Source organism: Schistocerca serialis, chromosome 3 (assembly GCF_023864345.2).
Source record: "Schistocerca serialis cubense isolate TAMUIC-IGC-003099 chromosome 3, iqSchSeri2.2, whole genome shotgun sequence".
NCBI lineage: Eukaryota > Metazoa > Arthropoda > Insecta > Orthoptera > Acrididae > Schistocerca > Schistocerca serialis.
The window spans coordinates 650963-677787 of record NC_064640.1 but is presented as its reverse complement, the minus strand read 5'-3'; the positions used below and the strand labels follow the sequence as shown (position 1 = coordinate 677787).

Here is a 26825-nt window from a genome sequence, read left to right as displayed (position 1 = left end):
AGCTAGTACTGTTGCAACTATCGAGGCCCTCGCAAACAGTTTTGTAGAGGAAGTACCCGACAGTTGTATCAGACAAGGCCCGCAGTTTGTGTCATCTGAGTTCAGAAATTTCTCTCAGAATAACACAGTATCCCATCTGACCACCATTCTTTTCCACCCAGCATCAAATTCATAAATGTAGTTGCCGGTCAGAACGTTTAACCTAAGACAGAAAAGAAAACGCTGACATAATTTCTCACAGAAACCTTAATTGGCTTCCTCACAAGCTGTCAGTCCATCTCCATTAACGGTCGCAGTCCAGCAGAACTGCTAGATGGGTACTGACACTGTTCACTACTGGGCCTACTGTGGCTGACCCAGAGAGCTCAGATCCCAAGGTCAACATGTATTACTACGTGTGATCCAATGTATGGGATGAGAAGGTTGGCAGTACTCTGGGCTTGATTGAAGGCATTGTCATAGGTCATAGGTTGAGTCAATTATTCAAAGTTGCAACCAGTCAGAACCAGCTGATCCATTGCCCTAACCACCTGTATGAGTCTCCTGATTTTCCCACAGCACAGATATCATCCGCACCTCCACATATACAGCAGAATGACCTCTGTCCTCTGTCACTTGGTGTCACAACTACAACTCGCATGAGGCAAACCCATCAATGTTAAGTCTCTTCCCACACGATGCTGTTACCTCGCGCCCCCCCCCCCCCCCTCACCTCCTCCACAACCACCCTGACCCCCACCCACACCCCCATCCCCTACCTGCACTGGAAAGCCCAATGCTGACCATCCAGAAAACATGTCACCCCTGTTTTTACCCTTAGAGGAGGAAGATGTCACCATCCCTATCTCCTCCCTCAGCCCCTACCAATTTCACCACCCGTGATGTTTGAGCCACTGACTGGATTACCAGCATCCCTAGCACACCCATGATGGTAGAGCCACTGGCTGGGTTACCAGCATCCCAAGCAAACCCGTGACGGTAGAGGCACTGGCTGGGTTACCGATGCACCTAGCAACTAATACTACCATGCTGTCAGATGAATCACTGCCCAGGGCCATTTCCATGCTGGTTAGGGGGGGGGGGGGGGGGAGTTGTGATGTCCTCATGTCCTCATTTGGGACTGATGAAGATGAAGAGACGTTTGCACTCATATCAGTATGACCAACATAGGGCATATCTCTAGGAGGCTGAACCCAACAGATCCTGCTGCAGCTGCTGATGCCAGTTGTATTTGGCAAACCCTATGGCATCAAGCAGCCTATAAAGTCTGTCACAATGTATGCTGGAGCAGATCACTCCACTGTAGGAAACAGTTTCAAACCCATCGTACTAGCCCAGTGTTTATGATCTCTCTCTGTACTTCTCTTTGAATGGCTCATAGTCTGCTGCTAACAGACTTTGATATGCGTATGGAATGGTTGACTCGGAGATTGTGCTGCGTAGTGGTTCTCCCACATCTCCAGGCAGATACAAACTCTGAAGGTATCCTTTATGTTCCTGAGTTAATCCTTTGGTGTTCAGTGGCTGTAGACTTGAACCCAGGCCTTCTTGTGGGGCTCTAGTTTGACCCATGTAACACATAGTTCTTGTTTTTATCTTGTGGTATACAAAACCCACGTGAATAAATCAGAGTGCAAAGAACGGGACTAGACTGACTAGAAGATGTGACAAGTATTTCTCACACTAGTTTTACCACTCCATTTACACTGATATTTTCAGTTATTACTTTCTTTTGTCACAATGGAAGAATCTAGGGTATTTGACATTTTTGTCTTTATCAATCAGCTTTTGTCTCTGCCTACATGTGTGCACATTGGAGATAGACATGACAGATGAAATGGGAGAACCAGATTCCATGGTTCAAGTTATCAGTGCTAGTGTTACCTTCATTTTGCTGCACGGAAGTTCTTTATGACATGTATACTACCTGGTGGTTAGTTTCATGTTCCACAGATCATTTGTACAGTTAATTTACACTCACATTACTCATTCGTATGCAAATATGGCTACTTGCTGACCAGTTACAAGTTCATGTCCATTATAATTATCCGGGCTGTTATGCCGTGGTCGGGTGATGAATTCTGCGGTGATTCCCAACATTTCGTCTCAGACTGCGGGAGACATCTTCAAGGGGGTCCGTAGCTCGATGGAAGGTCCAACACAAACACTGGCTCGCTACTGACTCAACGTTGGGAATCACCACAGAATTCATCAACCGACCACGGCATAACAGCCCGGATAATTATAATGGACATGATATTTCCGGCCGTGAAAGTCTACATTTTAGTAGTTACAAGTTCAATTTTTAAAAAATATAAATGTGAATTAGTAATTGTTACCCGTCAACCTTTACACATTTCAAACCTAGAAATTATTCTATGGAATGGGTGTGTCAAGGAGAAACTTTCAAATTTAATGTAACTGTCTGTCAGGCATTTTACTTCATTGGGTAAGGGATGAAACATTTTGGCGGCAACATTGTGCACCCCTGTTTTGTGCTAAAGACGACCTTAATGTGGAGTAATGAATGTAATTTTTTTCTTCTGGTATTGTAATTAGGTACACTGTTGTTCCATTTGAACTGTAGTACATTATTTACCACAAACATCATGAGGGCATAAGCATACTGTGAAGGAATAGTAAAAATGCCTAACTCCTTCAACATATACCTATAAAAAGATCATGGGTGATAATCTTATAGCATCCTTACAGCATATTTTTGAGCAATAAAAACCTTTTCTTAAAAATAAGGCCCCAGAACATCATTTAATACAGCATTATTGAGTGAAAAGTATGCAGAGTATGCCAACCTACTGATTTCTCTCCCCATAAGATTTGCAATAATTCACAGTGCAAATGTGGCTGAACTAAATTGTGTTAGCAGTTCTAAAATGTGGTTTTTCCAGTTTAAATTCTTATCAGTATTAACACCTAAATATTTTGAAGTTTCCACACTAGTTATTATTTCCGCACCATCTGTTACACTTATCATTGTTTAGTACTTCTAGATGTGCTGAACTGAATATGTTGTGTCTTTTTGAAATTGAGTGTGGCACTGCTTCTCTCTGTGTGAAGAATCACTTAAAACTGCCACATGAGGTACTGTGGACTAGAAAATAATACACATTTCTGCAAACTACATTTTCTATTCAGTGCCACTTATGAAGTGCTATCCAAAATTTTTGGGACTGGTGCGCTGCTATCTGTTGAAAACTTTACCTTTGGCCTAATGGTCACCATCACCCTCGAAGTAGTTCCCATCCACACGTACACACCGGTCCCAGCGCTTCTGCCACTGGTCAAACGTTTTCTGGCAGTCCTGTTATTTGACGGTGTTTATCACTGCCAGTGATGCTTCTCGAATCCTCTCTAGAGTGTCGAACCGACGGCCTTTCAACTTGAGTTTCAGTTCTGGGAATAGTGCGAAGTTGCGAGGTGCCAAATCTGGCGAGTACGGTGGGTGGGGTACAACCGCTGTGTTGTTTTTTGCCAAAAAGGCCCCGGTGAGCAAGGTGGTGTTACAGGGTGCGTTGTCGTGATGCGGCAGCCAGTTCCCTTGATGCCAAAGTTCGAGCCGTCGTCGCTGTGTGTGTTCAGAGCCACCGCAAAATGTCACAGTGGTACACGGAATTCACTGTTTGGTTGGGTGGCGAATTCTTTGTGCACAATTCCCTCGGTATCAAAGAAAACAATGATCGTGCTCTTTACTTTGCTCTTCACCTGTTTTGCTTTTTTGAGTGTTGGAGAGCCCGGGCTCTTCCACTGGGATGATTGTTGCTTTATCTCTGGGTAATAACCGTAAATCCAGCTCTCGTCATCTGTGATAACCCGTGACAAGAAGGTCGCATCATCAGATGCGGTGTGTTGAAGGTCCGTGCTCACTTCAACACGCTGCACCTTCTGATCGGCAGTTGAGATCCTTGGCACAAAATTTGCGGCGACATGATGTGTGCCAAATTCATCAGTCTACATTCGTTGACATGTCCCGTAACCGATACCCACATCATCTGCAAGGTCTTGAAGGTTTGACGTCGATCTGCATGAACCGATTGTTGCAGTTTGGCAGCAATGTCTGGCATTGTGCTGCTAACGGGCCTTCCAGTGTGAGCGTCATCTTCGATGTCTGTACGGCCGGCCCTGAACAGAGCGTGCCACTTGACAGACACACGTACGGCTCGTGCTCTGTCCGCCAAACACTTGCAAGGGTCTCAGTAGCACTTTTCCCAAGATTCGCACAGAATTTGATACACGTGTGCTGTTCTGTTCGCGGATCCATTGTAAAATCACCACACACCAAACTCACAGTATTACAGAAATCACTGTGGACACACCACACATCCTCCCAGATGAATGCCACTCTGCACACTGACTCATCAGATATGCAGCTCTCGCCAGCAAGTGGTGCAAAGATTTACTACTCCTACTTTCCAGATGGCAGCACCAGTCCCGAAAAGTTTGGATTCCACCTCGTATACTTACCTGTTAATTTTGAACATATGAATAATGTATGAAGGCTTCTAATGTGTAGATATATCTTATTATGCTGGACACATGTCCTGACTCCATGGGGCCTGAGCCCCCTCAAAAATTCGTTTTTGGGGGGGGTGGGGGGGGGGAGGGAAGTGGAGCCCCCCCCAATAATTTAAGAAAATTATTAGCTATATTATGCTGTGTAAAATCGCAAAATTATGTTGGAATTTTTTATTTTCCTTGGTTGACGATAGTTACCTTTTAAAATACATTCAGTAATGAGTTAAAACAAATAATTATTACGGTAGTAAGCAGGTTAACTGAAAGCAAGTGGTGTGAATCATGATAGTTTTACAGTGCTGTGGCCACACTTAAAATTTGTCCCAGTGGACGAACCTTCAGGTAAAGTCTGGCACTGGCATGTCAGCACTGCAGCTGCGGTGACATCAAAAGGACTGGAGCTGAAGCCCCTGGAACCCTCTGCCTCGCGTCGCCTTGACGCTTCGAGACATTATGACACTGCGGCTATATAAAGCCCACCCTGCTGTCGCAGTCATTCAGTGTGGATAGTTTCGTTCAATGCATGCTACAGATCTGTTTAGTATTCCGACTTTAGTGTCTAGTTGACTATTTTACAAGACTATATTTTATTCATTTACTTCAGACTCCTATTGTATTGTGAATTAAGTTTACAATGGATAAATTTGTTACCAAAAAAGGCGTGCTTGGAAGTTGATGATACTGCAAGTCAACCTCCAACAATTATTGTGTCGTCAGTTGCTTCATTGTCTTGAGGCAAGAACCGTTCACAGCCGAAACCTGGACAGTTCAGTAAGGGAAGATCGTTTCAGAAGTCTTGGTGTCTTGTTTGATCAAATATACATGGATAGCGTATGAAGCATCTACCGAAAAAGTTTTTTCAAGACCTGCAAAGAGGCAGATGATAAAAATTTATTACAATGTTCTTCAAAAAAAGAAGATGCATTTACTTCCGTAGGGTTCTCTAACTGGAAAAAGGTTTTGGAAAAATTCTGTCTTCATGAAAATACATTTACGCGTAAAGAAGGTGTTCTTAAACTAAATTGTATCACTAACTGAAGTGTGGCCTCCCAATTGAATGAACAGTTAGATAGTGATATGAAGAAAGGCTGTTTAGCTCTTGAGACAATTTTTACTACCGTGCAATTTGTATGCCGAAAAGGACTAGCAATTAGAGGGCATGAAGATGTAAACTCAAATATTTTTCAATAGTTGGAACTCCAAAAGAATGGCATACCTGAGTTTAAAGATTGGTTAGGGTGTTCAGTGTATAAGTGGACGTCCCACAATATTCAAAATGAGATCATTGATCTACTAGGAAAGTCTGTGTTGAGAAAGGTATTGGCTGCAATCAAGAAGACTGTGTCATTTTGTATTCGTACTGTCGATGATTCCTTAATCATCAACGAAGACTTTATTGGCTTATACGAGACCCCCAAAACTGAATCACAAACTCTGTTTAGTATTTTAAAAGACATTTTTGCTCCTCTTGATTTGTCAGTGGATAACTTAAGAGGACAGTGCTAGGGTGGTGTCTCGAATATGAGAGGTAAATTCAAAGGACTAAAAAAAGTTAGTTTTGGATATACAACCAAAAACACATTATGTGTACTGCACTGCACACAGTTTATACTTGGCAGTTGTAGACAGTCTCCACCATCTTACATCAATGATGGATATTATGGCTTTAGTCAAGGACTTAATAAGCAACAAAGGGATGGGACTTTTCAGAAGCATATGCTGTGAGAGTGCAAATGACCAAGCTGGTCTACGACCCCTTTGCCCGACTCGATGGACTATGCGAGCTTCCAGTATCTTGAGAATATTGGAAAACTGTGAAGGACTTCTAGAGTCTTTTGAAACATTTTCTGCAGAGGACAAAACAGAGGCAGGTTACAAATTTGCAATGTTGTAATTCAAGACTTATTTCTTGTTACGTCTTTATTGCCAAGCAGTGAACACAGTAGAGGATGTCAATGAAAAAATTCAATGCCCCCATCTAAGTGTTGCTGATCTGGAAAAAATATATGAGGGCTTGATTTGTATATTGAATGGAAGGCGTGATAGTTTTGAACACTTTTGGGAATTGTGTTAAAAAGAAAAACCTTCACGAGTTGATGATCCTTCGCTTCCACGGAATCGAAGTATACCAAAGTAGTATGAAAACAACGAAGCCAGCTCACCGCACACTTTCATAGCCCCAAAGGAATACTACAAAGCTATTTACATTGAAGTTTCTGAAACGGTGCAATCTTGCATTACTGAGCAGTTTGCTTCAACTGGACTCACACGGGTCATTGCAGTTGAACAAGAGTGCTTGCTTTTAGTAAACAGAGGTGAAACAAATTTGGAAAAATCAGAGTTTTTCAGAAATGACCTAGACATTGAGAGACTGCGCTAACACTTGAATATGTTAGCTTATATCACTAATAAAAAAACAACTGGTCTTAAAAACCATGCGTGATGTAAGAAAGTACATTACACAAGAGCCTGCAGTTGGAGAAATGTTATGTGAAGTAGTGAAGTGCATTAAGCTTCTCCAAATAGTTCCAATCACTACAGCAATATCAGAACAGTCATTTAGTGCCCTTGTATGTCTGAAGTTATATCTCCTAACAACAATGGTACAGAAGCTATTCAACAACTTGGCTGTTCTTCATGCCTACCGAGATGTTTTGGGTGAATTGGATATCCGACCAGTCATCAATGACTTCATATTCAGTAATCCAGTCAGGCGGTTGACATTTGCACCTTTCTAAAGACACTCTAGCACTAATAATGGCATTTAGAGCAATATTAAAAATCTTTATTTTATGAAGAATTAAATACATATATAATGAAATTTTCAGTTTAAAAATATTAGTACTAGTTTAGTACTGTGTTACTATATTACTAATGTACTGTATTAGTTATTTTCAAATACTTAAATATTTTTAGGGTGTAAGACCCAATTAAAACCCACTATTTACATACTTTTGACTGAAAGTATTAGGCATACTGTATTAACTTTATTAACTGTATTAAGCATTAACTTTGAGATATTGTTTTTATTTAATGAACCCTTAACCTTATTCAAAGTAAGATTAAATTTGCTTTTTCACTTATTAATCAATGTGCTATTACTGTGCGACAGCAATATTTTTTTATGTTTTATTCTTTTAATGATAGTTTAGGATTTATTTAAATATAATTTGTCTTTTCGGAGCTATATATTAACTGCTCTGTAATAGTCTATGAGCATGATTATTACTGTAAATTAAATTAGCTTTTTAAGAAAAGCCAAAAAATGTCATGCTTGTCGAGTTTCCCGGAGTCTAGAGTTATCGAGAGTCCAGTTTTCGGGGTTGTAATGTTGATCATATGACTCCAAAATGCTTAAAAAACTTTAAAACTCACTATTTTTCATGTAAAATTTAGAAAATTTCCCAGGGCAAGAGCCCCAGTATGGGCCTCCCCAATATTTTTTATAAGTCGGCGCCCCTGATGCTGGAGACACTGAAGGAGGTTTGGTGAAGCTACACTAAGAGTATACGCAATAAGCAGAAGTTGGTATGATCCAATTTTTTATGGTTCAGTTTTGTTTGATTACAGATGTACACACAGAATGAGGTCTCATTTGCTGTACTGATGTTAATGACATAGTGGTGCAGTGATACTACACTTTTAATGGTCCAAAATTGCTAATAGCAACTTGTAATTGATTCAAGTTTGAGTAAAACATTTCAAAAAAAAAAGTTTCATTCAAAATTCACTTCCTACTTCATTGAGTGTTATGCTGCACTGAACTGTTATTCTAAGAATTGACTAATTTTATGTGAAAATGCTCTAATTGCAAGTATCTTGATAGAAAGGACTGGGTTTAGTGCCTAGACTGCAAGTACACAGTCATTTACAATGAATAACAGGAGTAATAATCAGTCCAAATAATGCCATCCTGTAGGTGAAACTTTTTCACTAGTATACTTTCATGAACATTTGTGGACTACCTTATATATAGACCTAACTTCATTTCAGATTGTGAACATCTTCAGGTGGATCTCCACAGCTTGAATGTGCTTTTGGGAAGAAAACACAATTTACATTTGATTCAGCTATTCTACTGAGAGTATTTTTTGCAGTTTAAACAGGTAATAGTTGCTGAAATACAGCACAAAAAGCATTATTTAAGAAAAGAAATCTTCCAAAGGTAGATAGGTAGGTAGGTAGGTAGATAGATAGATAGATAGATAGATAAAGAACAGTTGGGGAAAGTTTTTTTGCATATGTTTATTGCAGTCATACCTAGTTTGTGGGGTGGTACCTGTTTTGGAACATTTGTTTGTAATCAGTCATTGGTAGACCATGGGTAACATATTTGTTTTGTTCTGAGAGGACACCATCATTTTTATTTAGATGCTATCAATACATGTTAATAGCTTCTGTTATGGGTACATGGTAAGTGCAGACTTCCACCAGCGAAACGACAGACTAGAAGTAATACTAAATCTAGTTTTGTGTGGACATCCACTGCAAGAGTAAGTAGTGGCTGAGTAACAAGTCCTTAACATGATTGACACTGAAGTAGTTCAGTGAGTTTGATTGCATTATGTTATTTCAAGACTGACTCATGGTTTAATTAAAATGTAATTAAAACAATCATTAATTGAACTTTTCATTTCCTATTGCATATTACTGACTAAAGTATGACAGTAAAATAAATCTGAAATTATTGCAGGATGTGATTTATGAAACCGAAGAAAATGAAACAGGCAGGTATATTATGTATCCATAGTTGTATGTTGGTAAGAAATATTACCAGAGCAGATGCATTTCAGGCTAATGTCTTCAATCAGTTAGGACTCCACAAACTTAATCCTGGATCCATTTTCATCATAACTTCTACATAATTTTTCTAGAGTTCATCATCACTGGCTTTTGCACAGCTTTAATTGGTTTAAATAAAGGCTTATGTGGGATAGAACTGGCATCATTAGCAGTCAGGCAAAGGTTACAGCATTTGTGGTGTCCTCAAAATTATAAATATTGTTTTCAGAATTTTCTCACAGAGCTCAACATGTATTGAGAAGAGGTGTGCATATTAACATACTAAGAGGGAGATGAAAGTTCAATTTGCAGACTATTTTGTGTGTGTGTGTGTGTGTGTGTGTGTGTGTGTGTGTGTGTGTGTGTTTCTACTGCAGAAAGAGGACTTTTTGTCCAAAAGATTTAATATTGTAGCAGGATTTTTTCATTGTGCCTGTCTGCAACCCAACACCTCTTCTCTGTGTTGAGTAGCAATCTATCCTTTCCATATTGTTGTTATTGCATTCTCTACTTTCTGTTGTTTAAAAATAAAAATAATATTTTCAAAAGATATACCGAAATGGGAAGTCCAAAAATTTTAAATTTTGCATAGTATACAGGCAACATAAATACTCCCATCTGTTCATGTCGAAAGTGTGAATGGAACTGTTATTTTGGTCTAGATTAGCTGTGAGCAGAATACCAGTAAAATTGTCAAAATACTATCTGTTTTGTAGTTCAGTTTGTCGGTAAGTGCATGTGGTTGATTTTTAAAATTATTAAAGTTATTAATTCTTCTAGAATATTCATTTTCTTTCCTTTCTTTGCATGATGAAGGATTTGGAGTTTATGATAAATATTTTGGAATGTCTTTGTGTGTTTTATATCAAATGCATCATGGATGCATTTTGATTATTTTTGTTACATTTTGCATGTTCTTTCAATCAAATCCAAAAACTGTGATGTGGTATGCATGGAGCAGACTTCAAGGGAATCAAAAGTTTGTCATTTTCAAAATCAAAACCCAAATAGCAATTCAGTTCATAGTTTCCACTCTAACAGATAAGAGTATTTACATTGTTTGTGTAATAATATTTACATTGTTTGTCTAATAAGTGGAGTTTAAAATTTTTGAGCTTTTCCTAGTAGTTAAATTTTTGTAAACCAAAATTAATGGAAAAACAAAATGAAAAAAATTTGCTACCATTTTTATAGATATGGTAACTTTTTTAGGTAACTATCCTTCAGTTAACTCTCTTGCACACCATTGTGTTTCCATTTCATAGTAGTAATATATTGTGCCTTTCTGTTCAGATAATCACTAAATAATGGCTGAAAAATCTGAAACGCATTGTGGAATGACTGAAGAGTTTAAATAAATAACAGCCTGAGTGAGCGAAAAAAAATGTTGCATTCATTCAAACTATGTTAATTTTGAATTCACAGTTTTCATGGTTGCTGGGGGACTGGGGACAGGCCCCATGAATATGTGACATGAAAAGCATAACTGTGAAATTCATGGAGCAATTTCAACCAGTCTTGGTACACATTTGAAATGTGAAAAAAATCACATGCAAAACAACTGCTTTTAGAATCAAAAAGAGACATGTGGTTTATGAAAAGCTAGTGCATCTCATGGGTTCAAGGAACTTGCCTTGGAAAAGCTATAGAAAATTTTTTATTGCGTCTAATAAAATGTCATTAATATAGTTTTGCAGCACAGTTTCATCAATTTCAGAGTTTTCTTGTAGTCAACAATTTTTCAAAGAATTTGAAGTTTTCGTAAGTTTAGATGATTCATGTTCCTAATCATTACTTGAGAATTTACTGTGAAGTACTGTATAATGGTGGTAAGATAGAGTATTCACTTTATTTTGTTTTCATTGGGCATGCTGTTAACACAGAGGGAACCTTCCATATACTTAGCATTTGCGGGAGTATTTTTTGTGCATTTCCATGCATGTTATGATGTGGCACTGAGAGATTCGTGCTGTAATTACGTTATAAGCTTTTAAATTTATACAATGTTCTTCTCTTTTAGTTGTATGTAGATATTCAGTGAGTGTTTTCATGTAGCATGCATGTGAAGTGTTTATTCTGTTGAAAATGTTCCAAAGTACAATTCTCTTTTAAGACTGAAGATGATTTTATGTTTGTCTAGGAAACTGTTGAAATGTTAAGTTGCTCTCTTTGAAAAGAACTTTCCACATCATTGCACCTTAAAAATTGGATTACTACTCTCAAATCCAACAAAAATGCCATAAAACAGGCAAACTGCTAAATGTAAAGGAAGTAAAAGCAGGGAAAGAGAAACCTAGAATTTCATACACGAGGGGGCCCTACTGAACTCAATATAAACTTTCCTCCTCTGATGAAATGAGGCAGAGTAAGCAAAGCCAGTTGCAGCAGTGAAATGTTCATATCTGAAGGAATTTTTGTGTAACCATGTTTCATCCAGCCAAAAACAGATAGAAAACAAAAATATGAAGTAGTGTTGTTTTTCTATGCTAACTTTCTCACAATTTTTCATCCATTATCATCATATATACACTCTCTCTCTCTCTCTCTCTCTCTCTCTCTCTCTCTCTCTCTCTCACGCACACACACACACACACACACACACACACACACACACACACACACACACAACATCGTACCTCTAATTACTTCTCATGTGGTTTTTTTTCTGTCTACTATCTCTCTTTTTTTTCTGTGAGTATCATGTACCTAACACACCTCTTGTTGTGTCATCAGTTCCTTGTGCTGTCAATTACTAATCCTGTTTTAGTGTTCATTCCATAAGATTTCCTTTTGTCATCTTCTCTGTATTGTTTAACACTCCACTTACTACATGTTTGTGATAAATTACCATCAGTTATATTAATGGGACTTCCCCCTTTCCTCTTCTCTGCTAACCTTTTCTCCATTATTTCCACAGAAGGAATCTGCATTCAAAAGACTAGAGGTAAGACTGTTTTTGTCAGATTTACCACATTTTTTCATTGTTTGAGTGTGCAACCATTGTAGTTCTCAATATTTATACTGTAATGTTACAAAATGGGTGTAAAACTTCAAACCTTATATTTCATTTATATTCATAAAACCATATCTTGTCCCATCATTGACGTCTCTAGACATAGGTAATGTAACATTAGGTGGGGAAGTTAACTTGTTATTTTTTTTATGATTTCTAATGACAACTGTTGCACTAGAGTAATTCCATTTTTGTTTTCCATAGCTTTCAGCAGAAAATGTGGAGCAAGTATTTTTTGGAGTCTTACGCAAAAGACAGCTTACCATTAGGTTGAGGGAACCACCTCATGAAGTGAGAATAACTAATAATGTGATTTTTATTCAAAGCTTTGGAAATCTTGTGAAGTTTCTAAGCAAACCAGTAGGTCCATCAGAAACTGTAAAAGAGTCAAGCAGTCAGAAACAGTTGGAAGATTTCAAAAATAAGAAACAGTTGGAAGATTTCAAAAATATGCCTCAGAACCTGAAAGTGCTTAAGGTATGTGTTGTATTATTGGAGTAAAATGTTTGTTTCAAATGTTTTTGTAGTGTGTTAGAGGAGGACCACTGTGTCACTAATTGAATACATAGGTGTCAAACCTGGGATTCAAGGGACCTTTATCATATACATTTGAAATAATGGTAATTATTACTTTCTGGTATTACGGTATTCAATATTCTCAAAAAAAAAAAAAAAAAAAATTATGTGCAATTTAATGAAGTGTGATTGTTCAGAGGATGTAGTAAGTACTACACCTTAAATATAGATTAACTCAGCTAAGGAATTTAGTTATTCATGTTTCCTTTTCAGCTCCACCACATTGAAATGGATTATCTTCCAGATGAAATTGCAGGACTTCAGCAACTTACTCACCTTGAAGTTGTAAACAGCAACCTGGTTGAAATTCCAGCATTTGTTGGCACTCTTCCCTTGACTGTGTTAAACCTCTCACGCAACAGATTAGGTATTAAAAGTAATTGGGACTTCCTTGCAAGCCCTCTTCTGAAAGAGAACTTAAGACTACTTGATTTACAGAACAATATGGTACGTTCTCGAAATGATTATTAATCCTCTTGTAATACCTGTTATACTGATTCTATGATTTCGCATTATTTACATACTTTAGTTTTGTAATCAATCTTCAGCTCACCATTTGGTACTAATATAAGGAATATGCATTACTGTTAACTGGAACTAGTAGCCACTAATTTTTTAAGCCAACAGTGATAATATTAGTTACTTCATTCATACTTGTCGTGTAAGTTCTACATCATTGGGGTATTTTCCTTAGAACGTGATTTAGATGTTGGATTTCTGTGCTGCAGTAAAGTGACTGAGGAAAGCAAGATTGTCACACTCTGCTGCATAGCAGGTGGTAGGAACTGAGAAACAAGGCATGATAGCATTAATTCCTATTAATTCAACTTGAAGTATTAGCTTGACAATCCTCCATCAAAATATGCAATCAATAAAAAATAAAGTACAACTATTAGAAGTTGAGCTCCAATATTTGAACTGCACAGTAGTTAGTGTTACTAAGCACTGATGTAGAGACAGAAATCCAACAGATAGTGTTATCATCATATGGAAGGGCAAACTCTTACTGCAGGAATGCTTCAAGGAGTGGAGGATCATGCATTTGTATCAGAAAAGGAACACAGTTCAAATCCAGACATGACCTCAGTACAGCAAGTGAAAACAAACACTTTGAAATATCAGCTATTGAATTAACAGGGCTTGATATCACCAAGAAATTAATCATTTTATGTGTGTATAGATCTCGCAGTGGTAGTGCGGACACTTTTTTCAATAAATTAACAGAAGTTTTAGATAAATTCTCAAGTACAAATGTCAACGTAATTGTGTGTGGGACATTAGCATCAACACTAATACCATAAATGAATCCACCAGCACCCTTATAAATATCCTTCAAAGTTTTGGCATGTCCCCATTGGTCAGTAGTGCAACAAGGGTTACTACAATGACTGCATCAGTAATTGACCATGTGGCCACAAATATGGACAGGGAAAAATGTGATGTTGCTGTAAAAGATCCCGGACTATCAGACCATCTCTGTCAAATAACAAAAAACTCACTTTACTCTTTTTGCTGATGACACCTCTATCCTCATCAACAAAACTCCCAACCTCAATCTTGAGGAATCGGCCAATATTTTCTTTAGTGAAGTATGTAATTGGTTTCTAAATAATGGGTTATCACTAAATGTTAATAAGACCCAGTTCGTGCACTTCCAAGTAAGGAAAAAAGTTGATGATCAATTAAGTATTACATTGAATGGTAGTGAGTTACTAAAAGTTGAGTCAACCAAGTTTCTGGGTGTATACATTGACAACAGTCTAAAATGGTCTGAACATATTTTGCACCTCCACAAAAAACTCAGCTCAGCAACATTCGCTGTTCATATTATTTCCACTGTATGTGACCGAGACACCACAAAAGGTGCTTATTTTAGTTATTTCCATGCATTATTGCTGTATGGCATAGTTTCATGGGGTAATCAGCCACTATCCAAAAAAATATTCATTGCCCAAAAGAGAGTTATTAGGATAATGAGCGGAGTCCAGCCTAGACATTCTTGTAGGAACCTTTTCAGAAAATTAGGGATACTGACAGCTGCATGCCAATATATCTACTCCCTGTTATGTTTCATTGGTAAAAACGGACAATCGTACAAAACCAATGATTCATACCATACCCACAATACCAGGAGGAAGATGGACCTCCATTATGGATCAAAAAACCTTACTATTGTACAAAAAGGAGTCCATTACATGAGCTGCAAGGTGTTCAATGCTCTCCCACCATCACTGAAATTACTTATCCAAGAGCTTCCCAAATTTAAACAGCTCAAACAGTATTTATTAGATAATTCCTTCTATTCGGTAGAAGAATATTTCAGTAGAGTTAACTGTAATTGATTTTTTTCATTTACTAATTTGATGTGCTATTGTGCATTACGATACTCACAATCACTGATAACATTACTGTGTCTTTCATTTAGCTATTAAGATCTACCATATTTTTTAATGTAATTTTTTCTATACCTATTGATGTGTATTTTGTCTTACACCAGATACCCTCTTGCATGAGGTACTTTTATGTATTCCTTTTGTATTATTTGTAATAATTCTGACACATCCTACATCCATGCGAATGCCTCGCAGTATTGGATTTATGGGATATAAGTAAATAAATAAATAAATAAAGTATCGAATCATTCCCTAAATTACAAGCCTACATATGAAATCTATCAGAAATCAAAATAAAAGATTTTTCAAAGGAGCTAGCAAAATAAAGCTGGGATGAAATGTATAGGGAAACCAATGTGAATAAGAAAGTTTCTAAGTTCTCCACATTATTTAAATTGAAATTTGAAAAGGCATTTCCAAAAATATGCGTGTCTGTATCAACATCTCACAAAAGCAGATGGATAACAGCAGGTATTAAAAAGTCCTCCCAAACACTTAGGTATTTTAAGTTCCTTGAAAAAGAGTCACAGTGATCCAGAATTCCTAAATTTCTATTATAGCTACAAAAAGATTTATAGAAGGTGCTGGTTGCTGCAAAAAAGTCATTTAATGACAAAATAATATATAATACAAACAATAAAAACAAAGCAGTCTGGGATGTTATAAAAAAGGAAAAGGGGAGAGGCAAACAAACCCAGAATAACATACTGCTAAGGGAGGAGGATAAGGTAATAAATAATCCACAACACTATGCAGACTACATGAATGAGCATTTTTCAAGTACTGCAGAGAAGTTACAGCAATAATTCCCCAAAACAAATAATATAACACCTGTAAATAATGTTGCACTAAATGCAATGATGTTACTTCCAACCACAGAGAATAAAGTCAATAAAACAGTTCAAAAACTAAAACTAAAAAGTCAGTAGGCTTAGATGAAGTACCACTGTGTGTACTGAAACAATGCATAGAGATTATACAAGGCCCCTTAAATGAATCCTTCACATCAGGGACATTTCCAGAGCAGTTAAAACAGGCAAGAGTTGTACCTTTGCTTAAGAAAGGTAATGCAGAAGACATAGAAAATTGACTGCCCATTTCCCTGCTGTCACCATTCTCAAAAATAATAGAAGCAAAGATTAATGAATTACCTGAATAAATACAATCTTTTAAGCAAATCACAGTTTGGTTTCTGAAGTGGCAAAAATGCGGAGTTGGCCGTAGTAGAATGCACAAAGGTTGTACTTGATGCTCTTGACTAAGATGAATGTGTCACAGGCATATTTTTGGATCTTTCTAAGACCTTTGATACAGTTGACCACAAGATTCTATTAAATAAATTAGAAGCATTAGGAATAAGAGGGGTAGCTAATGACTGGTTTCGATCATACCTAGCAGGTAGAGTACAAAGAGTAGAGATAATACATACTTCAAATAGATCCAAACATTTAGTAAAACACTTATCAGAAATAAAATACATTAATATAGGGGTTCTGCAAGGTAACATATTAGGGCCAATACTATTCCTGATATGCATCAATGACGTTGCCAGTAGTGTTACTTATGGTGAAAAAATTCTCATCACTGATGACAGCAATATTATAGTCACTGAGAAAACAAGAGGACTCCTTGCAGAGAAAACAATGAAGCCCTCAAGGATATTCATGATTCGTCAATAAGCAATAAAGTGACATTGAACATAAAGAAAACTAAGGCCATGAATTTCAGTTTGAAGAGGAAAAATTATGATGTTCAGTTAAATGTAGATGGCACTTCGATAGACTGTGTAACAAACGCAAAATTTCTAGGAATGACTATTGATTCTCAGTTGAAGTGGTGTGAACACACAGAGGTACTTGCAAACAGAATGTCATCAGCATGTTATGCTTTTAGTCTCATATCATCAGTATGTAACATGCAGTGTCTTTTAGGTACATACTGTTCATATGTACATTCAATTCTTAGCTATGGCATTCTTTTTTGGGAACAAATGCACAAAATATGTACACAAGTTTCAGACTCCAGAAAAGAGCCATAAGAATCATAATCAATATGGTAGTCGAGCTCATTGTAAAGATCTGTTCAAAACACTGGGGATTTTAACTGCTCCTTGTGAATAAATTTATCAGTCAGTTGTACACATCTAAAATAACATTGGTAATTACTGCACAAACAGCTCTGTCCATGACTATGCAACAAGAGCTAGTCTCAACTTACATTTCCCAAGAAAAAATAAACATAAAGCTCAAAACAGCTTTTTGTACCAAGGAATAAAACTGTACAACAAAATTACCAAAAGAGATAAAAGAAACTGCAAAAATACAATTATTTAAAAAGGCAGCTAAAAAGTACCTGTTATGCAGTACATTTTATACATTGAAGGATTACTTAGATAAAACAAGGTAGGAGTTTGGTAAAAAAAAATGTTATACAAATAAATAATAATAATAATGATAATGATAATAATAATGATTATAAAACATCCAACATTCCACATAACACCTTCAAACTATGTTTTTTTTCCTTTTATAGAAAACCTTACCCCCAAGCTATTCATTGCACAACAGTAACACTTCTTCCTCTTTCTGAGCTCAACACCTCACTCATTATAAAGGGATGCTGCCTCAGTTTTTCAGGATAGCAAATGGGAAGTTGTGGCACAGAAAATGGCCCAGAGATGACCTGTGTGTGTGTGTGTGTGTGTGTGTGTGTGTGTGTGTGTGTGTGTGGGGGGGGGGGGGGGGGTGAGTGAAGTGTTTTGAAACAATGTATGTATGGTGTGTGCAGTGACTGGTAGTGAGGTAAGAGTGAACAGTGTGGCATTACATTATTAATAAGTTATTTGTAAAGAAAAATTATATACCAGGAGTAAATCTAATGATTGTCTTTAACTAGAAGCTTATTTTAAATTGGTCTAAACTTGTAAATGGCCTATATTCTTGTAAAAAGAGGTCTACAGATGAATAAAGCTGCTGCTGCTGCTGCTACTACTACTATATTAAAAAAGGAAACAATGAGAGCATACCACAAAATGTTTCACTTACCACTGCAGAAGAATTTTTAAATAGTATAAAATGGGGTGTCAAGCAGATAACCACTTGAAAATGACCCTGTCGGCTGAAAGCCATTGTTAAAAAATAAAAGTGTAACTGCTACTCTAATTTGTTTCCAATTGATGAGTAGTTCATTCTTATGAATGACCACCACAAAACTATTAATCAAAAGCAATTTTGACCATCACATTAGCGAATCATTCTACTAAACACTGCAAGATTAACTTTAGTGACTGCTCCACAACCCTTGCACTCTGTATTTTTACCTAAGCTTCATGAATTGTACAGATTAAAACTGTCCTCCCCCCATCCCTCCTTGGGCCATAAATACAAGGCCCTATTTTACACCTAAGTCTGGCCCCACTTGTTATCTAATTCCTTGTATCTTCCCCTCAACCCCTGCCCCAATATCAGAGTCTTACTTTTCACTACTGCTTAACTCTGGACGTATGACTGGTTTGATTTATAGGTTTCTGAACTCTTATCCACATTGTTTTCTGTAGTCTTTCTGTACCTCCATTCTATTCTGCCCCCTCAAATCGTCAGCAGGTTGAGCTTTCTCTTCCCTTGTCCTCATTTTCTCGTCATCCTCTTCCTAGCCATATCTTTCTTGCTCACATCACAAACTCTGCACAAGATGACGACTTACCCAGTCCAGCAAGCACTTTTTTAATAAAAATAATATGTTTAAACTTTAGTGTATGTGCCTGTACATTATTCTACACCTCCACTATATAGTCAGTTGTTGACAGTAATCATTCCATTGTTTGTATTCTGCTTAGACTTTTTGAGTGTAGCTTTGCAGGTGACAGCATTAAATAATTACTGCAGAAGCCTTGAAATGTTGCATTGATAGTGTTCCTCCTGAGAGCTTCTACAAGTGAACACATTTTATAAGAATTTATTCATGAGTTTATTTTGTTTTTACAGATTCAGACTGTGCCCAATGAAGTAGTGAAACTTAATGGACTTTGGGGCTTACATTTGGATTATAATCTTTTACTTTCCATTCCAAATGGTGTTTTGGAAATGAGGAATTTACGGTATGTTGTTTATGCTCAGATGGCTGCAACTGCAATTGAATAGTGCTGCATAGTAGTCTTATGCAATAAAAAATGTTTCCCTGCACAAGAAAACATATTTTTCTGTGTTACAAAAATTGTTTCTTTCAAATGATCTAAGTTCAGGGGTAAAAGCCCATTTCTCTAGTTTTACTGTTTCAAAGATGTTATTCACATCATCTTCTGTGCCATGAATCAAAGAATCTACGACAACCAAAGAAATTATGTGATAATTCAAAACTATAATAATAATTATTACTACATCAAGATCTTACAATATATACACCAAAGAACATAAGGATATTAGACATTATCCTAAAAACTCCGAAAATAAGTGCACACACCTACACTACCACAGACTTCAATGCAACAAAGGAAACTAAGTTAAAAAACATATCTCCAGCAAAACTGCAAACTGAAGAACATTTAGAATACGTGCAGCAAAAAAACAACACTAGTCAGGTGCAAAGAAAAACCTTAAATCCTCTGGTTACAAAAAGTGTGAAACACAAAACAATCTGTGTTAGGTGATAGTCACGGCCGTGAAATTTCTGCAATCTTGATGAGAATATGTAGTTTCAAGGCATCTGGTTTCGTAAAGCCAGGGGCTCCATTGAGTGAAATAACGGACCTAACAACATCAACTGACATAGATAGTGTGAATAAAGGTGATTTCACTGTGTTAATAGGAGGATCAAACGACATCTATAGAAGCGAGACATACAAGGTCATTACAGAAATGAGGAAATGTTTAAATAATTTAACCCACACAAATGTACTTATTGTGAACATCCCACATCGTCATGATTTACCACCCTGGTCGTATGTGAACCACGAAATTAATGTTGCAAACGAGTGTATCACGGAAATATGCACTAACTTTAAGAATTTTATTTATTTATTTATGTATTCATTTAGCATCCAATAGATCACACATGTGATATTGTAGATATAAACAAATTGGAGCGAATATTCCATAGAGTCCGTGGACTTCATTTAAATACGCCAGGAAAGAAATTACTAGCCGAAAAAATATGTACTCGCATTTTGAAGAAGAGTGAAGTAAAAAGTCTAAGTGATAAACAAACGGAGATTAAGAAGTGTTTTAGACGAGTTACAAGCTTTGCCATGGACCAAACGCAAATTATCAAGTGGCTTAAACCGATTAGGCAAGAAACAAACAATCACGTCATCAGCCAAACGAAATTACGAAATGGTTTAAACCAAGGAGGACAGATGTGGATGAAGCAAAACTTATACAAGCTCCAGAAGTTAACTCACATGCTGATTGCCACTAGCAAACAGAAGCCACACACAAGAAAGATATCGAAAAATTTTTAGGGTAAGTGCTGTAGTAGAAACGCCATTAGATAAAGAATCAGAAACCATTTCAGCCAAAGTTACTAAATACCCAGATTTTGCTATACTACACCATAACGTTCAGTCACTCACAAATAAAATTTCCATGTTGGAAGCACTACTCCAGTATGCACTAAACGTAGACATAATTTGCATTACTGAACATTGGCTACAAAATGAAGACGTAAAATTAACCTCAATCTCAGGATATAGATTAGCAAGTCATTTTAGTCGAGAGTTTTCCAAACATGGTGTCTCTGCTATCTGTGAAAGTACAAATAAAGTTCTGTGATGTCAGTGAAAGTTGTATTGACTCAATTGAAAAAGACTTTGAACTTTCCATTACCAAACTGCCAGAGCTTAATTTCATGGTTATTAACATATATAGAGCACCAAGTGGAAGCCTGTCAGTCTTCATGAATAAACTAGAGGTTCTGCTGAGTAGGATCAGTACACTAAATATGAAGATAGTGCTTTGTGGGGATTTCAATATTGATTTTTCAAAGGACAGCAGCACCAGAGATGCTTTGATAAATATGACCAACACATTCAATATGATCCCCACAATACACTGCACAACAAGATTAACAGAGTGCACAAATTCCATTATTGACCTTATATTCATCTCAGAAACAACTTACAGATTCACAAGCAGAGTACTGAGGATGGGTTATAGTGATCATGAGGCAGAGCTCACCATCTGCAGCATCTTTGACAGAACCGACTGCGGACCTTTGGTGCAGAGCCGGGTGGAGGGTCTGAATCAGAGGCTCAGACGGTTTTGCGACCGTGTTGGCTGCAGATTCCTTGACTTGCGCCATAGGGTGGCGAGGTTTCGGGTTCCGCTGAATAGGTCAGGAGTTCACTACACTCAGCTGGCGGCTACACGGGTAGCGGAGGCTGTGTGGCGTGGACTGGGCGGTTTTTTTAGGCTAGAAGGCCTCGGGAAAGTACGGGGTGGGCTGCAATCTCAAAGGGTGCATGGCAAACACAGGACATGCTTGGATCAAGGAACAGTTGGAATTGTAGTTGTAAATTGTTGTAGTTGTGCTGAGCTTCAAGCGCTAATAGAATGCACAGAAGCTGAAATCGTTATAGGTACAGAAAGCTGGCTAAAGCCTGAAATAAGTTCTGCAGAAATTTTTAAGAAGTCTCAGATGATGTTCTGGAAAGATAGATTAGGCAGAATTGGTGGTGGAGTGTTTGTGTCTGTCAGTAGTGGTTTATCTTGTAGTGAAGTTGAAGTAGATACTCCGTGCGAATTGGTATGGGTGGAGGTTATACTTAACAGCCGAACTAAGTTAATAATTGGCTCCTTCTACCGCCCCCAGACTCTGATGATATAGTTGCTGAACAGTTCAGAGAAAATTTGTGTCTCGTAACAAGTAAATACCCCACTCATACGGTTATAGTTGGTGGGGACTTCAACCTTCCCTCAATATGTTGGCAAAAATACTTGTTCAAAACCGGTGGTAAGCAGAAAACATCTTCAGAGATTGTCCTAAATGCTTTCTCCGAAAATTATTTCGAGCAGTTAGTCCACGAACCCACGCGAATTGTAAATGGTTGTGAAAACACACTTGACCTCTTAGCCACAAACAATCTAGAGCTAATAGAGAGCATCATGACTGATACAGGGATTAGTGATCACAAGGTCATTGTAGCTAGGCTCAATACCGTTTCTTCCAAATCCACCAGAAACAAACACAAAATAATTTTATTTAAAAAAGCGGATAAAGTGTCACTAGAAGCCTTCCTAAGAGACAATCTCCATTCCTTCCGAACTGACTATGCAAATGTAGACGAGATGTGGCTCGAATTCAAAGATATAGTAGCAACAACAATTGAGAGATTCGTACCTCATAAATTGGTAAGAGATGGAACTGATCCCCCGTGGTACACAAAACAGGTCCGAACGCTGTTGCAGAGGCAACGGAAAAAGCATGCAAAGTTCAGAAGAACACGAAATCCCAAAGATTGGCTAAAATTTACAGACGCGCGAAATTTGGCATGGACTTCAATGCGAAATGCCTTTAATAGGTTCCACAACGAAACATTGTCTCAAAATTTGGTAGAAAATCTGAAGAAATTCTGGTTGTATGTAAAGTACACAAGCGGTAAGACGCAGTCCACACCTTCGCTGCGCAGTGCCGATGGTACTGTTACCGACGACTGTGCCACTAAAGTGGAGTTATTGAACGCAGTTTTCCAAAATTCCTTCACCAGGGAAGGCGAATGGAATATTCCAGAATTTGAAACACGAACAGCTGCTAGCATGAGTTTCTTAGAAGTAGATACCTTAGGGGTAGCGAAGCAACTCAAATCGCTTCATACTGGCAAGTCTTCAGGTCCAGACTGTATACCGATTAGGTTCCTTTCAGATTACACTGATACAATAGCTCCCTAATTAGCAATCATATACAACCGCTTGCTCACCGATAGATCTGTACCTACAGATTGGAAAATTGCGCAGGTCGCACCAGTGTTTAAGAAAGGTAGTAGGAGTAATCCATCGAACTACAGACCTATATCATTGACGTCGGTTTGCAGTAGGGTTTTGGGTAGGGTTTTGGGGCATATACTGTATTCAAACTTTATGAAACACCTCAAAGGGAACGATCTATTGATACGTAATCAGCATGGTTTCAGAAAACATCGTTCTTGTGCAACGCAGCTAGCTCTTTGCTCGCACGAAGTAATGGCCGCTATCAACAGGGGATCTGAAGTTGATGCCGTATTTCTAGATTTCAGGAAAGCGACTTCTAATCAAGCTGCGGGCCTATGGGGTATCGTCTCAGTTGTGCGACTGGATTCCTGATTTCCTGTCAGGAAGGTCGCAGTTCGTAGTAATAGACGGCAAATCATCGAGTAAAACTGAAGTGGTATCAGGTGTTCCCCAGGGAAGCGTCCTGGGACCTCTGCTATTCCTGATCTATATAAATGACCTGAGTGACAATCTGAGCAGTTCTCTTTGGTTGTTCGCAGATGATGCTGTAATTTACCGTCTAGTAAGGTCATCCGAAGACCAGTATCAGTTGCAAAGTGATTTAGAAAAGATTGCTGTATGGTGTGGCAGGTGGCAGTTGACGCTAAATAACGAAAAGTGTGAGGTGATCCACATGAGTCCCAAAAGAAATCCGATGGAATTCGATTACTCGATAAATAGTACAATTCTCAAGGCTGTCAATTCAACTAAGTACCTGGGTGTTAAAATTACGAACAACTTCAGTTGGAAAGACCACATAGATAGTATTGTGGGGAAGGCGAGCCAAAGGTTGTGTTTCATTGGCAGGACACTTAGAAGATGCAACAAGTCTTCTAAAGAGACAGCTTACACTACACTCGTTCGTCCTCTATTAGAATATTGCTGCGCGGTGTGGGATCCTTTCCAGGTGGGATTGACGGAGGACATCGAAAGGGTGCAAAAAAGGACAGCTCGTTTTGTATTATCACGTAATAGGGGAGAGAGTGTGGCAGATATGATACGCGAGCTGGGATGGAAGTCATTAAAGCAAAGACGTCTTTCGTCGCGGCGAGATCTATTTACGAAATTTCAGTCACCAACTTTCTCTTCCAAATGCGAAAATATTTTGTTGAGCCCAACCTACATAGGTAGGAATGATCATCAAAATAAAATAAGAGAAATCAGAGCTTGAACGGAAAGGTTTAGATGTTCATTTTTCCCGCGCGCTGTTCGGGAGTGGAATGGTAGAGAGATAGTATGATTGTGGTTTGATGAACCCTTTGCCAAGCACTTAAATATGAATTGCAGAGTAGACATGTAGATGTAGGTACAGCGGCTGTGTATAGAAATGCCAACAAGTAGTAGCAGTTGCGGAAAAGTAGTTGAAAAAGAACCTTTTCCGAAGATAACATTAGAATTTTTAATCTCTTACTGGCAAAGGAAAACTGGGAAAGCATCGCCACTCAGAACAATGTTGACAGCATGTACATGAGTTTTCAGAGCATCTTTCTTCACTATTTTAATGTAGCATTTCCAAAAGTAGTGAAAACAGTAAAACCTAATAATAATAATCAATGGGTAACTAAAGGCATAAAAATTTCCAGTGAGAGAAACAGATTTCTACAGTACTGCCGTGAGAAACATAGAGTAACCCAGGAATTCACAGATTATTCAAAAGCCTACAAAAGAATCTATGGTAGAGTAGTCAAAGAGGCAAAAGTTATGTGGAATGACAAGTTGATAAGAAACTCATCTAACAAAATGAGATCCACTTGGAGAGTTATAAAGAAAGAAACTTGTAGTTCAGTGCCAAAGAAAAAGAATGTATCATTAACACTAGAAGGCTCAAAAGCCACAGACCCAAATTCAGTTGTGGAAAAATTCAATGAATATTTCACATCACTAGCTGAAGACCTCATTCAAGTACACTGCCAAGGACCAGTCCCACGTTTTTAGAGCAAGTCAGTGATCTCGACTGCTTCTATGTATGTGTAAGAAACATACCCCAATGAAATTATAAGTAAAATTAAATCATTAAGCAATAAAATGTCAGGTGGTCTTGATGAAGTACCTGATTTCATATTAAAAGCTTGTGCTCACTACATAGCAAACCACTTGGCAAAAATTTTCAACCTCTTTAAAAACTGGTGTATTTCCAGATATTTTTAAAGTAGCAAAAGTTTCACCACTGCAAAAATATCAAACTACTGACCCATGTCACAGTTAAGTTCCTTCTCAAAAATTCTAGAAAAACTCTTCTATGACAGGCTTTTAAGTTGCATAAATAAATATGCACCTCTTACAGTATAACAACATGGTTTTAGAAAGTCTAAATCTATACAGACAGCAATTTTCAAATTCTTAGATTGTATTTTAAAATCCCTTGATCAACATAAATTAGTTGCAGGTATTTTTCTAGATCTACCTAAAGCCTTCAACATCCTGGACCATAACATTCTGCTCGAAAAATTAGAAAGACGAGGAGTAGGAAATGTAGCACATAGCTGGTTGTGTTCATATCTAAAAAACCGCAGGCAGAAAGTATCACTTCAGTATGAGTTAAACAAAATGAATAAAACAAGAAACAACTCCTTTCTTTCTAGGGAATTACCAATAAAGTATGGTGTATCGCAGGGCTCAATCTTAGGTCCGCTACTCTTCTTGATTTATGTGGACGACTTAGTTGAATATATGAGTCCCACAAAAACTATCCTGTTTGCCGATGACACGAGCATATTGCTCACTGGATCCAGTCCAGAAACTCTGCGGTCCACAGCAGAAAGTTCTATGAAAAGACTTTCTGATTGGTTCACAAAAAACAAACTCATTACAAATACTGAAAAAACTGTGTGTGTCGATTTTCATTTAATTCCTCCAACTAATCAAATGTCTATTCAAGTCTAATTAAAAAATGATCCCCTAGAAAATGTAAGTGTCACAAAATTTTTGGGTCTATGGGTTCTGCAAGACTTAAAGTGGGACATACATATAAATAACTTGTGTAGAAAACTATCATCTGTGTGCTATGCCCTAAGAATTTTAAAGGCTACAACAAGCAAAACAACAGTACTGCACAGTCCCACTCACTAAACCGATATGGGATCATTTTCTGAGGATCCTCAACTCACAGTGTAAAGGTTTTTAGAATGCAAAAAAGAGCTTTAAGAATAATTTGTGGTCTTAAAAAGATGGAGTCCTGTAAATCTCATTTTACGGAACTTGGTGTTCTAAATGTTCAAAGTTTATTCATGTATGAAACTATCTTGTTCACTAGGGACTACCTCCTGAAAACAGGCAAACTGCTACAGAACAAAAATGTACACAACTATAGTACCAGAGCGGAATCAAATATACATCAAAAATATCACAGAACAACCCCCTATCAGAGGAGCATAATTAACATTGGTGTAATACTACACAATAAGGTAACAGAGGAAATAAAAAAGACTACTCATCCAATATTTAAAGCTAAACTAAAGGCATTTCTAATAAAGCACTGCTTCTACTCTGTCAGAGAATTTCTGAATAAGTAACAAAATTAATTGTAATAGGTACCTAATTTTAATTTTCGTACTATTTTGCTAATACTGTGTA

At 37.6% G+C, this 26825-nt stretch overlaps 1 protein-coding gene across 8 annotated transcripts in view; it reads left to right on the top strand.

Annotated features, from left to right (window-relative positions):
- LOC126469654 (leucine-rich repeat protein 1-like) overlaps positions 1-26825 on the top strand; it is an 86855-nt gene that overhangs the window by 19959 nt on the left and 40071 nt on the right. For 5 of the 8 annotated variants that reach the window (XM_050096777.1, XM_050096778.1, XM_050096784.1 and 2 more), the window contains exons 3-5: positions 12530-12802; positions 13115-13348; positions 19278-19390. In XM_050096777.1, coding sequence (XP_049952734.1) covers positions 12530-12802; positions 13115-13348; positions 19278-19390 — 620 coding nt within the window. Of the gene's footprint in view, positions 1-8523; positions 8637-12529; positions 12803-13114; positions 13349-19277; positions 19391-26505; positions 26657-26825 lie in introns of all 8 variants that reach the window. The other 3 variants (XM_050096780.1, XM_050096781.1, XM_050096779.1) reach the window with 2 other exon arrangements.